Source organism: Abrus precatorius, unplaced genomic scaffold (assembly GCF_003935025.1).
Source record: "Abrus precatorius isolate BTA unplaced genomic scaffold, Abrus_2018 Scaffold9, whole genome shotgun sequence".
Taxonomy (NCBI): domain Eukaryota; kingdom Viridiplantae; phylum Streptophyta; class Magnoliopsida; order Fabales; family Fabaceae; genus Abrus; species Abrus precatorius.
Genome location: NW_020874439.1, coordinates 29,770,230 through 29,785,458, shown reverse-complemented (window position 1 = coordinate 29,785,458; position 15,229 = coordinate 29,770,230). Strand labels below are relative to the sequence as shown.

Below are 15,229 nucleotides of genomic sequence, written 5' to 3'. Positions count from 1 at the left end.
TATCTGTCCAAATTCCTAGCCCACCATAATTTTCTTCTTAAAAATTTTATATTTAGATATAAAGTTTCGAAATTTTTTACATTAGTTTTAAATGGCCTGACACAATCAAAATTGGGATGATATTATCCTTAAGTTTCCAGGTTTAGGTTGTAGTGTAAATTTCAAACTTTTCTTTTAACTAAATCGATGGCTTTTATGTCTGGACAATTACTTTATTAAAGGAGTCATGCATTGCTGCTTCAGCATAATTTCTCTCCATTACATAATGTCTCTCATTGTATCTCTATAGAATAAAATCAGATTATCCCCAAATTCTCAGAGGCTTAAACGATCAACTACAGGAAAAACTTATTAACAAAAAACAAAAATAGATGACTATGTACTAAACTGCAAAAATTTTAATTATACCATACAAATGAATCTTCACACCAAACGGCGACAAAGTTACGAGCATCAGGTCTCCAAGGTGATATAGCATCAATGAAATATTCAGACGCAAATTACCCATTTATAGATGAGATTCATCATATGCCCAATCACAATTTCAATTTTAGAAAAGACAAAATTCTTCCCCTGCCAAACCTCTATTCATAAGGGGGAAAAGCAACCTAGGAATTTCAAAGAACGAAAACAAATTTGAAAAAAAAATGGAAGAGGGAATGAAAAGGGCGATCAGAACCTGTCGGGATTCATGTATATACATCACACGAATATCAGCGGATTGACAGACAAATGAATTGCTATCATCATCTCCCTTTTCACCCTCAACCAAAACCCTATGAACATTCAACTAGTCGCTATCACGTTTGAAGCTTTCTTAATTAACACAAAATCAAAACAAAAATCAAACAAGGGGCTAATTAGCAATAACTTTAAAATTTTTAGAACAATAGAAGTAAAAGGAATCAATGTTGAGCTCAGAACTTCTTAGAGGATGATTGCGCCGTCATGGACGAGCGCAACACTGACTCGCCTCCGGCACAGTTACATCTTCATCACAGACTCAGCATTTTCGTGTGAACAAAAGGAAAAACTGATTTGCAAATAACAACCGAAAAAATATCGTAAAATCTTTTTATTGAGAACCCACTCAACGGCGAAGAATCGATCGGAACAACTCAACGAGAGCTAAAACTAGAAATACCCGCAGTGGCGTGATCGTATGGACGAAGCGGATGAAACTGGCGATTATTTATAGATACAAATTAGGGTTTTATCAATATAGGCCCAGTTTGCAATGGATACCCGGTTCGATAGGGTATACACCTTCTATAGGCCTAATAAGCCATCCTCTATTCTGTATCATATGAAAGGTTTCCAAATTTGACCGAAAAAAATAAAAGGATCAAGCCCATTAGGCTCATGATATCTACGTGGAAGAGTGTTGCGAATACACCTTTTTCTAAAACATTTTTTATTAGTTATAATTTATTAAATTAGAAAATTAAAAGTGGAAATAACTAAATTGAATTATTTTCATATAATTTTTTATTTTCTAACAAGTTTTAGATAATAATAAAATATATTTAAAATTTTTAGGCTTTGTTTGATTTCACGCTTAGGAAAAAAGGAAAGAGGGAAGGAAATAATTAGGAATCAATAACCCTTATTTGAAAGTTAATTAAATATGTGTAAAAAAAGTAAGGGTTTTTTTTTAAATTCATCAAAATCATTCTAACTTTTTTTTTAAAGTTCCATTCTAAGAGTTTTAGTGACTTATGTAGTAGGGTTTATCATTTATATTTCAATTTATTAGATTAAATATTTAGCATAGTTTAGAGAAGAATAGTAAGAAAATAAAAAAAAAAATTTCAAAAAATGTTAGTTTTAGAGTGAAATTTTTTTAAAAAATTATAAAAAATAGAAATAGAAATTTTTAAAATAATAATTTTTAGAAAAAGTATAATATTTAATTTTTTAAAAAAAATACAAAATATACAAAAAAAAAATAATATAAAAGTATACTAATGTTAATTACATATTAAACCCTATATTAATCTTTACTCTTAATATCAAACATTCAAGGAAGGGGTTGAGGAACTCTCATTCCCCTTCTAAATTCTTTGAATCATTTTCTTCCCTTTCTTTCTAAACTTTCAACCCAAACAAAGATTAAAACTCTCTAAAATAGGGAAACTAAAAAAAAACAAGGTCAGGGAGAGATTTGAGATTATTAGAAAAATCTCATAATCCTTTCTCTCATTTAATTAACTTTTAAATAAATATTATTGATCACTAATCCTTTCTTTCTCCTTTTCTCTCCTCTTAAACATGAAATCCAAATAAAGCCTTAATGTCATTAATCTTTGTTGGAGAAAAATTAAAAATGTTGAAGAATTAAACTCATCAAAGAGATGGATCCTGTTCCACATAAAAGTAGGATAAACCCATCAAAGAATTAGTTTTCTTCAGAAATTGCTTCTCTTATATAATCACCGTGCATGAGACATTTAAATTTGAAGTCTTGTCCAAAAAAAAATGGCATTAGTAGTTAGTATTAATCAATTGTTATGCATCAATGAAGTCTTGCACGAGTCTCATACAACTAAACTCGTGATAAAGTTTTTATAGTATAACGTAGGATTTTAGGGCACTTACGTTTAGTTTATAGCTAATGAGTGAACTTAAAATAATCAAACATAATATTCGATTAAAATCAGATAGCAAGTCAATTGAATTTGAAAATAGTGCATATTTTATGTAAAGTGTCGAAATAGAAGGAGAAACTTAACTAACGTTTCAAAGAAAATAATTCATTTTGTGAGATCATCAATATTATATGTTTAGCACTTGTATTTTTTTTTTATAGTCTAGCAAATAGTTTTATTAGTAAATTTTTTATATGATATCAAAGCATGATTCAAGTCGACTTTTGAAAAGTTCAAATTCTACATGATACTTTAGATATTCATATAACAATTATGTTTTTATATTTTTCCCAAGCCCTTTTTTCTTAATTGGGATCTGATCTTTAATCGTTTAAGCAATTGGTTAAACGAGGCGACATGTTGGACCAATAAACATTTTATCAAGTCAATTTTATAAGATCCTTTTAAAGTCGTTTCCATTGATTAATCCATATACCTAGGCCGTTAAAGATTCCAGCTTGATAGATGTTCAAACAATAGAGCTAAATCGGTGCATCTAATTCCACCTTAAATAGAACTTGGCAATTTGATCAATGTTCAAACAAATTGTGGCAGTTGAATTTCTATCTAATCTAACACCTTCTTACATTTGAATGCTATCTTACTCTCATAATTTTTATAAGTCGAATAAATTAACTCTTAAAATTTTTAAATAGACTTAATAGTCCTTACGATTTGTGTCATTAAAGTGTTAACTTTTGTCATAAACAATCATTGGGATGTTAAAATCATGCCATTTGTCTTCCTTTCACCTCTAAGCAACATTGTTTCTCTCCAGAGTCCCACTTCCACCATACTCTACCCTAACAAATCTATTTAAATATTTCGAGAACTAATTTATCCGACCCTGACGATCACAATTTCAAATACTAGTTTGCTAGTTTACTCAGTTTTTATGTGATTTTTTCTTCTTCCTGTGAAACAAGATAATAATATAACTTAAGAGATCTCAAATTTGAACCATCACCCCGTCTCTTTAAGATGAAATAAATGTAAATCCTTTGTAAATATTTTTTGAATCGAATAACTACCATTACCTTGAAAGAAGAAACCACCACTTTCCCATAAAATTTGTAACAAAATAATAATTTAGGTTAGTTTTCTTTTTTTCTCGATTTGGACTACTACTTGAAGACAACCTTTTTAAAGTTATTTTTTCTCTAAAACAAACAAGATATATCCATACTTTGTGTGTGTTTTTTTTTTTTTTTGGGGGGGGGGGGGGATATAGTAATACACTAAACAATGAATCCCTTCTAATGATGCTTTTTCCACACAAAATGATCACATTGACCTTGCCCTAAACCAACTCCTTCAAGATAAGTAGACACCATAACCGCCCTTAACCTTAAACCCCTCAATATGGGTAAAATACCAGCCAAGGTATGAAGGGCGGTTTGCCAAGCCTGCCTAATTGTAATTGAAATGATAAAATAGGACTGTCAGCTACAACCATAACACCTAAAATTTAACAACCCAAAATGATAAATTGAATGTAGAAAATAATGGCAAGAAATAAAGTAAAAATGAGATGAAATGAATAAAAGGCTGGGTCTAAAATAAAAGATTTATTGATTAAATTACCAACAAAGGGTAATTGCGATTGTTCACTGAAAAATACTACTAACAGAACTATCATCATGAATACGCCAAATAGTTTCACCCAACAGATTTGCTACGGTAAGAATCGTTAACTGAGGGAAATAGTTCTTCTCTGCAACTGGGATGGTGTTTGTGATAATAACCTCTTGAAACAAGCCACCGGACAACCTCTCAATAGCAGGAGGACTGTGATTATCCAAATAAAACAAAGCAACCGTAATATGAATACTTTTTCATTATATCATGCTAAACATTAATGCCACGACTCCACGAGCAATATTTATATAGCAAATCTGACTAAATACTCATTACTGAATAGCAATTAGAGTTATAGTCTAAAAAACTACGAATATTGAAAGAAACTGAAGAAAAAATTATGAGCAAGCACAACATGCTTCAGAATTTGGCTGTAGACTCAAGACTATAAATTTCACCTTTTATCATTTACTAGAGGAAGATAAAAAAGGAAGAATAAAAATGTTTGGCACAACCAAAGGCAATACCTGAAAACAGCATGAGTGCAGCATGCATACACTTCCCTGGCTCCCTCTTCATGTAATAGGGCCGCACCCTTAGCAATGGTCCCTGGCATAAAAAACAATTTGAATCAGACATATAACAACAAATATCAATAATGAAAAAGGCCAAACGAAACAAAAACAGCCATCATTGTTGCATATGCAACAAAGAAGAAAAGCCAACAATGCTCCTTATGGGAATGCAAGCTGAACCTTTCAAACGGTAACCAACCATCTCCTCATGCAAATGGATGACTTAGAATAAGACTGAATTTGTATCCCTCAATTATACTCTTACGATAGTGTTTATTATTTATTTGTAAATTCTGATACAAATACTTCAAAAATTACGAACACCAAAATATGCTAATAACATTTGGGATCTGTTTGATATTGTGAGTTCATTTTAAGATGTGGCCAACCACGAAAATACACTAAGATAAGAATAATATAGCGAAAAAGAAAAAAAAAAAAAGGTTAGAATGTAAATAAAACTTCAATTAATAAAGACAAGCTAAGAGAACTTGTTTGCTTAGTTAGATTCTTTTGACCCAGCAGATAATAACTATGAGGAACAAAAAAGCACAGGATAAAAATCTCTTTTCCAATCAGCATACCAGCAGTGTCAATCATATCATCCACCATTACTGCAACTTTTCCTTTTACATCACCAATCAGGTTCATCACCTGCAGGGCAAACATAAGACAGATAAATATACATTGAAAGATCCATGTAGTTAACTAACTCAGCCTTGAGAATGGTTAGGATAATATAAAATTAACCCAACAATGTGCACGTTCAAAAATAACAATAACAAATTGGGCTCCTCATCCCTAAGGAATACCCATGTAACTTAGATTGGCCACTTAATACCTTACTAATATATTTTGAAATGGGAACAGAAAAGATATGTAACTATGGTTTTCTTCTCATGATAACAAGTACAGCACAAGTAATTTTTTAAAATTGTGATTGTCATCTACTAATATTGTCATTATGGAATAATGAGAAATGATCAATACATCTTTATAAATATTGTGCAGGTGTGTAAAGTATTTGATTTAAAAAGAAGAATGCTAGCAACACACTCTTTTTAGCACACTCCTAACTGTTAGACAAAATTTATTAAAACTACAAAAATTCTATAGATTTCATTCTCTCTCACTCCTAAATTAATGTTTCTCTCTCATATTTTTGTACTTTTCAACAAATTATAGCCAATAATTAGGTGTATTCAAAAAAGTATGTTTGAGAGTGTGTTGCTAGCATTTTAAAAAGTTCATGTTAATGTTGGGCCATATCCTGTATTCGTGTCTAAGCATCTATAGGCTTCATATTCAAGGAAGGAGGCAACTTTCTTATGAACTTTTATCAATTTTAAGATGAATTTTAATTGGAAATAAGATAACACCAGTGAAACCATTTAACATAATATAAATCAAATAAGTATTATCAATGGCCACATTCATTGATTAAGGTAGCATCCCAACGAGGACAAAATTATTTCAGGAAAGAAAGTAATTATTAGTAAGGAACTGTAAGAAAAACCAAAAAATATCTGTTTAATGGTATAATCCCTCACATAAATGGAAATCGAAAAAGAAATGAATCATGTCAAGACAAATGCACAGATTTTATTGCAGTTACTACCTCAGCAACATTGTGTCCATGGCGTCTTTTATCGACAATAGCTAATGGTGCATCAGATAACTTTTTTGCAAATGCACGTGCTCTTGCAACACCACCAACGTCAGGAGAAACAACCACCAAATCACTGGAACTTATTGTCTTGCTAGCAAGATAATCAAGGATCACAGGCTAGTGGACATCATAAACAATGACAATAGTATTAAAAAACATGTCATCAAGAAATAAACTACAACCATTTCAAGCTCAGCTCACTTACTTGACAGTGTACGTGATCCACAGGAATATCAAAGTAACCCATGGACTGCCCTGAGTGAAGGTCGCAGGCAAGAACACGGTCTGCCCCAGCTTTTGTAATAAGGTTTGCAACAAGTTTAGCAGCAATAGATTCACGCCCTTGAGTCTATGAAGGAAGAAAAGAAATTCTAAAAAACCTCCATTAATTGCATATACAGCCCATTTGTTAGCTTCAAGTACATCCTTATGCAAAAATGTGAAACCAACTGACAATAAATTTTTTCAATAGGATGACAAAGACAGAAACAAATTATTTCTCCATTTAATTGCACAAGAGAAAGGGAATTAAACAGGCATCACAAATCATTCAGAAAATTTTCCAGAACCATTCTATTATTTGAACTGCTAAGAATTGTCAAAGTTTGTGATACCGTATACCATTGTTTCTATTTCTCATTTATTTTTTCTGTATACATGCATCCCAAAATGCATCTCAAAATATTAAGGGGACTGATAGAATAAACATTACTGTTTCTAGAAATAACTAAAGTAGACTAAAGTGGTAATCCAATGAGTGGGAGAATCTTGTATGCCATTATGGATCATACGCAGATGCCTCTTATAAAACTAATGATTACAAAAGTAAATCAGTTATTCACAATATACTTGCCTTTCTATCTGCTCTAGCATATCCAAAGTATGGAATCACAGCAGTGATATTCTTGGCCGATGCCCTCCGACAAGCATCAATCATTATTTTGAGCTCCATGAGATTCTCATTTGCAGGAGGGCAGGTTGGCTGTATAAGGTATACATTGCATCCTCTAACACTCTCTTGTAGCTGGACATAGATTTCACCATCAGCAAATCGCTTTATGGAAATTTTTCCAAGTTCTAGGCCCATGTACCGAGCAATTTCCTATTTGAAGCGATAAGGAGTTAAAAAAACAACAAAACTCAACAGAAACCTGCCCAATCGAAAGATCCATCATGCCAACTTTATTTTGTAGCAAAGAATCAGACGGTCAGGTAGCTAGCTACTCAGATTCTGATTTCAATAAATAAGCATTTACAGTACATACAATATTTATAATTACAAATTGATTCACACCAGTGCTAGATGACACCTTCAATACAATCTGATATCATTTTCAGTTATTATATTTATTCTTAGAATCATAAATAAAATTATGAATATTTATTCAGTTAACAAGCTTATTATGGTAAAAAAAAAAGGCTCGAAAGGTCAAATATAAAAGAAATAAATAGTCAGATAAGTCTCTAAGGAGTTAAAAAAACAAAAAAACTCAACAGAAACCTGCCTAGCAAAGAATCAGACGGTCAGGTAGTTAGCTAGTCAGCTTCTGATTTCAATAAATAAGCATTTACAGTACATACAATTTTTATAATTACAAATTGATTCACATCAGTGCTAGATGACACCTTCAATACAATCTGATATCATTTTCAGTTATTATATTTATTCTTAGAATCATAAATAAAATTATGAATATTTATTCAGTTAACAAGCTTATTATGGTAAAAAAAAAAGCTCGAAAGGTCAAATATAAAAGAAATAAATAGTCAGATAAGTCTATAACAGATATTGCATGAGTCATACGAGTCCTTAAACAATGAAAAAGTCCTTACATGCGCATTTCATCATCCAAATTGTACGGCAAAATGTACATTAATTTTCATCATTCAGAAATCAACACATCTTTCAGGCACTAATTCGACTATTCACTCAACATCAAAGCCAATAATAAGCAAAATAACCTGAGAAAGTGCAGGATTGGCGGTACCAGAGAACAATTTCAACCTGTTACTGTTTCTGTTGACGGTTTTCTCCGTCCTCGCCGATTCCAAGAACTTCGGCAGAGTCTGTTCATTAAGAACGGGAATAATCGGTTTCCCGTTAACCAAATTCGACGCTTCCGCCATATCGCATTTCTGCAACACCATCCATTCAAATGAAAACAACACAATCAAGTGTAAATTATCATTGGAAAAAAATTAAAACGAACAATTACCACGCTATTAGGCGCGAAGATTCGAGTGCGGGAATAATTAACAAAACCTAAGGTTCGAAGAGTAGAGGCACGGGAAGTGCCAGTGAAGAGAGAAGAAGAAGAAGAAGCAAAAGACATAGTCGAAGACGAAGAAGGTTGAAGGAGTGAAGACGCCATAACAAGTGTCGCCGTTAGGGTTTGTCTTCTTCGTTTTATTCTCTGCAACCGAAGAGAGAGAAAGAGAGAGCAGAGCAAAGCGAATTTGGAGCTCTGTTAAGCGTAGCGGGTCTATGGATTTTCCACGAGATTCGGCTTTTTCATGTGTGTCGCGGCTGGGGTCACTGGGCGACGTCGTTTTATAAAAACAATATAAAATAACCGATTTAGGAAAAATACGTCTAAAAAAGAAAACGATATGATATAATAATTTTCTTTACTTGGAAACGTTTTGATTTAATTGGAGAAAGGGGAGGAATTTGTCTTTTGAAAACAAACGTTTTTGTGGAATTTGCATACTGCCAAAAGAGAGTGGTCTTTTGGGTTCACGCTAGTCAGAGTCAAGCAAAGCTAAAAAGTGAATGTTGTTGATGGCGAAGTTCAGACCCTATTCGCCGCTGCTTTTGGTTTGGCGCATCCCGTCTTTGCTAAATCATATGCACAATCCATTATTCCTGCACCGTTTTAATATTCTCGCTCCGTTTCCTTTTTTACGTCTCATTCCCTTTTTAAGACAATATCACAATAATTACTGGGTAGCGTTGCCGAAAGACATATATAAATTATTAATATATATATATATATATATATATATTATTTTGATTTTATTTAAAAACAAAAATGTGATATATTAAAATATATTTTATGTGGACCTGAGCTTGACCTGTTTTGCTAAATTATTTAATTTTGATATGATTCAGAATTTGAAAACTTAATTTGTGGTAAAATCTTTTAAACATGTAATAAAAGTTATTTCAAAATAAGTTAATAACTTTTTTTACGATAAACTAGTTAATGACCTTAATCTTGTACATCATAAGAGCTTTTAAATAAATCAATAAGTACACTAATTTTTCTAATAATAATAATAATAATAATAGTACTCTATTATTGATAGGTAGTAAAATAATGGTCTAAAACATAATTTTAAAATTAGCAAAAAAGAATAAATTTTAAATTATACTTTTCAAAAATTCTAACCAAAATTATTTAATAAATTAAATTTCTCTGGTTTAAATCTAAGCAGGACTAAACGTATATTTACCCGTCGCAATGGGCTCGCGGCGAGACTACCCTTGATTAATTATATTACAAACGTATGAACAAAAAATGAATACAATGTTCCATTTTGCTCTATTTGTGAGTGGTGAGCTGAATTGTATTACCAATTCATCTAAAATTATTTTCATGTTGGGAAAATATTAATTAAAAAATATTTTAAGAAATTATTAAAGAAATTTTTTTTTCACGCGAACAATGTTTGGAAAGTGTTCTTAGTTTGTTTCTTTTGATGCCAAGTTGTTCAATACTATGCCACGATGAGAACTAGGTGAGTTTAAAGTTCGAGCTTCATGTTATTTTGAATTTCACTTCTATTTTTTATTATTTTAAATTTTTTATTTTATTTCTGGAGATATATACAAGAACCTGCACCGAATTTTAAAAAGTGACGGAAAAAATAACTTATATTTTCCAAAAATTATATTTCAAATGAGTGGCTATATTTTTTAAGATATATATATATATATATATAATTTTTATAATAAAATGTATTTTTAATCTTAACTCATTATTTTTGTGTAGATAAAGTTATATTTTGTTATTATTTTACTTTATTTTTAGCATAAAATATTTATTAAATTTTAAATTTATAAAAAAAATTATTCAAAACGTACAAAAAAAACCTATACAAAAGCTAATAAGTAAAGTCTAAACTTTAAAACTATTGATTAAGTTAAGTTCAAATTTTAAATTTAACTTAATTGTTAAGGTTGATTTTTTTATAAGGTAAACTTATTCTTTAAATATTCAGTTTTACTCATTTATAATTATAATTATAGTTATTATATTAAAATTAATAAATTAAAATAAATATTATAAATTAATAAAAATTTATAATTATTATAAATTTATTTAAAAATAATTTTCAAATTTAAGATATAAAATTATGTTTAATATTTTTTAATCAATAATAATATTAATCTATTTAGTTTTCTTGAAAAGTTATTGATCTTAGTTATGATTTATTAAAGTTTAATTTTAAATTATTTGACCTTTTCTGTATGCAGGTTATGAACAGCAAATTTCCTATAGATGTAGAAGGCTTTTTTCAATTAAATTATTTCTTAATAAAAATTTATAATACAATGGTTGTTATGGCCCGATCGTAACACTTAATGTATTTAAATAATTAAAAAATAATATTGTGATGGTGATGATGTCATTTACTCAAGCAGAATGTTTTTTATAATAAGATGTATGTCACACTTTAAAATGTTATTTTGCATGAAATAAACTACTGCATGTTAACATCCATCGTCCATCGGTTTATAGTAATTAATATAATTTAATTCAGTGAAATGGCTTTAGATGTAACAAAAAAGTTAAACGAAATGGCTTTACATACATGCATACCAGCCAACGTTATCACAATCACGTCATATCCACATGTGATGTGATTTCAGCAATATCACGTTAAACACTTGCCTGACTCGGCTTCAAACAAAGTTTTTTCATTACTAATTATAAAGAATATATTCATTATTTATCTTTATCATCTTAACATTTTTATCAATAAAACAATTGACGTTTTTCTATGCAATAAAAAATTAATTTGAGAACAAAAATAGATAAATTCCGTTTAATTCAATAAACAAACAGCTACTATGTTTTGTTTAACAAAAAATGATATATATATATATATATATATATATATATATATATTTGCGAACAATAGATGAAGAAAAAATTAATTATTTATGGTTTCTGTTGTTTTTTTATTAAAAATGTAAAAAAAGTAGAATATTAAATAACTTATTATAATGTTTTAACATAATAATAAGTGAATGGATGGATAAATTTATTATCTTAATCAACCTTCTTTCTCTTTTGTTTTTTTTTTTAATCCATCTAAACAAAATTCAATTTTTTGTTCTTTATCACTTATTTTCTTTCTTTCTATTTTTTCCTAAAGCAAAACATTAGACCGACTTATGAAACTAACAATCACTTAAAGTTAAGACACAATCTCTCTAAGGCTATTAATGCAAACACATCAATTGGATATTTTGACTCTCAATTTCTAATTCTACACTGTACAAACTTTTATTATGTTGGATAAATTACACGTTAGACTCAAATAACTTTTTGAAAAAGCACTGTTAAATAGGTTTAATTAAGTTTCTTTTTGTTTGTCTTTAAAATCATTAATAATAATTATTTTAGTTTTAAATTTTACAGTCTCCTTTATTAATATAATTTTATTTTATATATTAAATATAAATATTGAATCTTAACTGAAAATATTTTTAAAAATTATTGACAAAACTCATCCTCTAAGTATTTAAAGAATTTAAACTCAAAATCATATATTAAGTTGAAGCAATTCTTTATTAGTTAATTCACATGATCGGTAGTATTTAATTTTATTTATTATCATAAAATATTTATTTTTAAATGTTATTAAAATAATAATAAAGTTAAATTGAACATGTAATATAAATAAATTTTTATTTAAATTTTAAAAAATATATTTATTTAACAATACTCATATATTGCATATATAGAGAATTAACTAATATTCTTACATAATGGATTTATGAATTTGACGTTACACTAAGACCAAATTCAGCAAATATACTGTAGCCAAATCTTTAAACTCTGCCTTTGTCAAATATTTGCATTAAAACACGAATATGAAGCATTGCATAAAAGGAAATGGCAAACAAGTAAATAATATTGGAATAGCCGAAAAGGGGGGAAAATGACCTCAACGATTAATGATATCAACACCAGCTTTACTGGCAAAACAAAATGCTACATAATTAAATACCATTGGAAAACCCGAAAAGGCAAAGGTCAAATAAAGGTGTGACAAAGATAAGTTTTTTTTTAACGTGAAATTGTGAATCATAGGATTTTGACCGTATAAATTAAAAATTTCTTAAAATAATGTATTTTTGCGTGTTAATCTTGATATTTATAATAAAATTAATGAAAAATGTCTATATGAAGGTATAAACAAGTTAGGTTGAATCGAATATTCGCATTTTTTAATGATTGCTGAAATTTATCTTATTCATTCAATTAAATTAAGTTTAAACTTTGCTTTCAAATCATTAAAATACAATTGAAAATTAGACTTAACTTGTTTATGACAACTTTTTTTTATTTATTTATTATTCACATTAAAATTTAGTTTTTAATTGAACTTAACAGTATTATATAATTCATACAACCAATCTCGTTTAGTAAGATAAAACCTTTATTATTATTATTGTTGTTATTATTATTATTATTATTATTATTATTATATTCACATTGTTAAATTAATAATATTATAATAATGATTTGTTTAAGTAGTATAAATTTTAAATTTTTTATATAGTAATAATTATTTTTTATAAAAGATATATGTAGTTTACACTACAAAAAATAAAACTTAATTATGATTATAAATAAAATAATAATAATAACATATAATTTATATGCGTATAATAATTTAAAATCTTTAGTAATGAAAGTTAGTAGATGTTTCTATAAAAATCTTTTTAATAAGCAAAAGAAGTAATAAAAAGATATTGATCAATACAAAAAAAAACTCTAAGGAAAGTTTATGTTGAATAATTTAAAATATTATTTTTAAAAATTAACAGTAGGTAAATAATAGTAATAAATATTTAAAATAAATATATTAAGTAAAATTACAAATATTTCAGTAATACATCAATTTATTAGTTATCAATATTAAGTTTATAAATTTTAATTTTTTTCTTATTTAAATAGTTGGTATTAATTTTATATTTAATTCTATTTATTTAGTTAAAAATTAAATTTACTTAAATATTCCATGAATGAAATTTCAATTACGCACATATATGTATGTATATGTATTGAGAGCATAAAAAGAGTTATGATTAGCTATACTTATACGTGACTAGTAAACAATGTCTAAATTAAATATATTTTAAATATTTTTTAAATAAGTTTTCTAACTTTTTTTAGAATTCAATTTAAACATTTTAAATTAGTAAAATATTTATTATATTGCATATAAAAAGTATAATAAATATTTTTAATAAAAAATAATTTCAAATACATACCCTGAAGAGTAATAATAATAATAATATTATATTTTAATTACACGATTTAAATTCTTTTTTTACTATTGATTTCACTTAGTACAATTATAAATATGTGCATAGGTGCAGGTAAAATACTTATTTACTTTTATCTTTTTAATTAAAATTATTTAGATGAAATACGACTCAATCTTTTCACCAAAAAATATATTTCATATATTAAAAAAAGCACATGATATTCCTACAGAAGCTTTTTACCACAATTCATATAAAACTAGAAAAAAAATTTAAAAGTATATCATTATTTATCTTATTAATTAAAATATATATTATAAATTATGAATTACTTTTATTTTTTATAATTTTATATAAGTTGAAAATATTACCTCTAGTCTTATTATAAGAAATAATTATCAATATTTTAGAATTATAAAAAATAAAAAATAGATGCATTTACTAGATATATTACTTGTTAAATTACATTTATACTACTATTTATTGTGAAATTTGTTTTAATAAAACAACACTTACTGCTATATATATAACTAAATAATTTGTTCATTTAATATATAAATATTCAGTTAATAATTTAATATTACAAATATTTTTGAAACAAAGTATATATTTATGACATATAGTAGTTAATTTTGAAGAATTATGTATTTACTTTTTATAAATAAAATTAAAAGCGGTAACTTTTATAATAATATTTTTTAAAAATAAATATGTTATTAACAAAGTTTTAGTTGAATAACAAGGATAATTTTCCTACTTTGTTATGTGAAAAAAAAAAAGTGTTTTACATAAAAATTATATAAACAAAAATAATAATAGATATTTAGAAATGACGATAAATACATTCCTAAAATAAATAACCATAGTTCATGGCACCGTCTTTCCTTTAATTTTTTTAAATAATAATGAGTTTTTAATAGTCAATCAGATCCCTTTATATTCCTTTCCCCTGACAGGTAAGTGAACTCGAAACATAACAAAAATTTATATAAAAAATTACATAATATGATACATTAATAAAATTATATATTATATTTTTTTATTATGTAGCTTACGGCTTAGACACATAAAAAATGGTTAGTTAAATAGTCCCACCCATTCTGCTTGATACTTGATTTTCGTTCTTTTCTTTGTTCTCTCCTTTAGTTCTCTCCTGCTTTTCACGACAGGTTAATGTTGGGAAAACTAAACACAAGAACACAATTATCTAAAGTGAGCAGCGGAAACAATTTCCCAAACTTGTAAGAACCTG

General features: G+C 27.6%; 1 protein-coding gene and 3 non-coding genes across 5 annotated transcripts; all 4 read right to left on the bottom strand.

The window, feature by feature from the left end:
- Nucleotides 1–445: 445 nt before the first annotated feature.
- Nucleotides 446–537, bottom strand: LOC113851731. Its single transcript, XR_003502298.1, has one exon. It is a non-coding gene; the product is annotated as a small nucleolar RNA Z101 (small nucleolar RNA).
- A 131-nt stretch (nucleotides 538–668) lies between these two features.
- Nucleotides 669–755, bottom strand: LOC113851736. Its single transcript, XR_003502303.1, has one exon. It is a non-coding gene; the product is annotated as a small nucleolar RNA snoR14 (small nucleolar RNA).
- Nucleotides 756–913: 158 nt separating this feature from the next.
- Nucleotides 914–1,004, bottom strand: LOC113851733. The gene has a single exon (XR_003502300.1). It is a non-coding gene; the product is annotated as a small nucleolar RNA U61 (small nucleolar RNA).
- Nucleotides 1,005–4,203: 3,199 nt separating this feature from the next.
- Nucleotides 4,204–8,997, bottom strand: LOC113849691 (ribose-phosphate pyrophosphokinase 1). Of its 2 annotated transcripts, none has more exons than XM_027479774.1 (8): nucleotides 8,687–8,997; nucleotides 8,433–8,606; nucleotides 7,324–7,572; nucleotides 6,676–6,819; nucleotides 6,420–6,587; nucleotides 5,386–5,455; nucleotides 4,754–4,835; nucleotides 4,204–4,436 (listed from the first exon to the last, which is right to left on the bottom strand). In XM_027479774.1, the coding sequence occupies exons 1-8, from the start codon at nucleotides 8,840–8,842 to the stop codon at nucleotides 4,256–4,258; spliced, it is 1,224 nt and encodes a 407-aa protein (XP_027335575.1). In that variant the 5' UTR covers nucleotides 8,843–8,997; the 3' UTR covers nucleotides 4,204–4,255. The 2 variants fall into 2 exon arrangements, with proteins under 2 accessions (XP_027335575.1, XP_027335576.1); XM_027479775.1 differs by having other exon boundaries at nucleotides 7,324–7,494.
- Between the last annotated feature and the right edge of the window lie 6,232 nt (nucleotides 8,998–15,229).

Excerpts from the sequence above, each read along its gene's own strand:
- LOC113849691 (XM_027479774.1), bottom strand. The coding sequence starts at position 8,842 with ATGGCGTCTTCACTCCTTCAACCTTCTTCGTCTTCGACTATGTCTTTT. Across the intron at positions 4,836-5,385 it reads TGATATGATTGACACTGCTG|GGACCATTGCTAAGGGTGCG; the intron begins GTATGCTGATTG and ends TTTTTATGCCAG. Across the intron at positions 4,437-4,753 it reads TGCACTCATGCTGTTTTCAG|TCCTCCTGCTATTGAGAGGT; the intron begins GTATTGCCTTTG and ends GGATAATCACAG.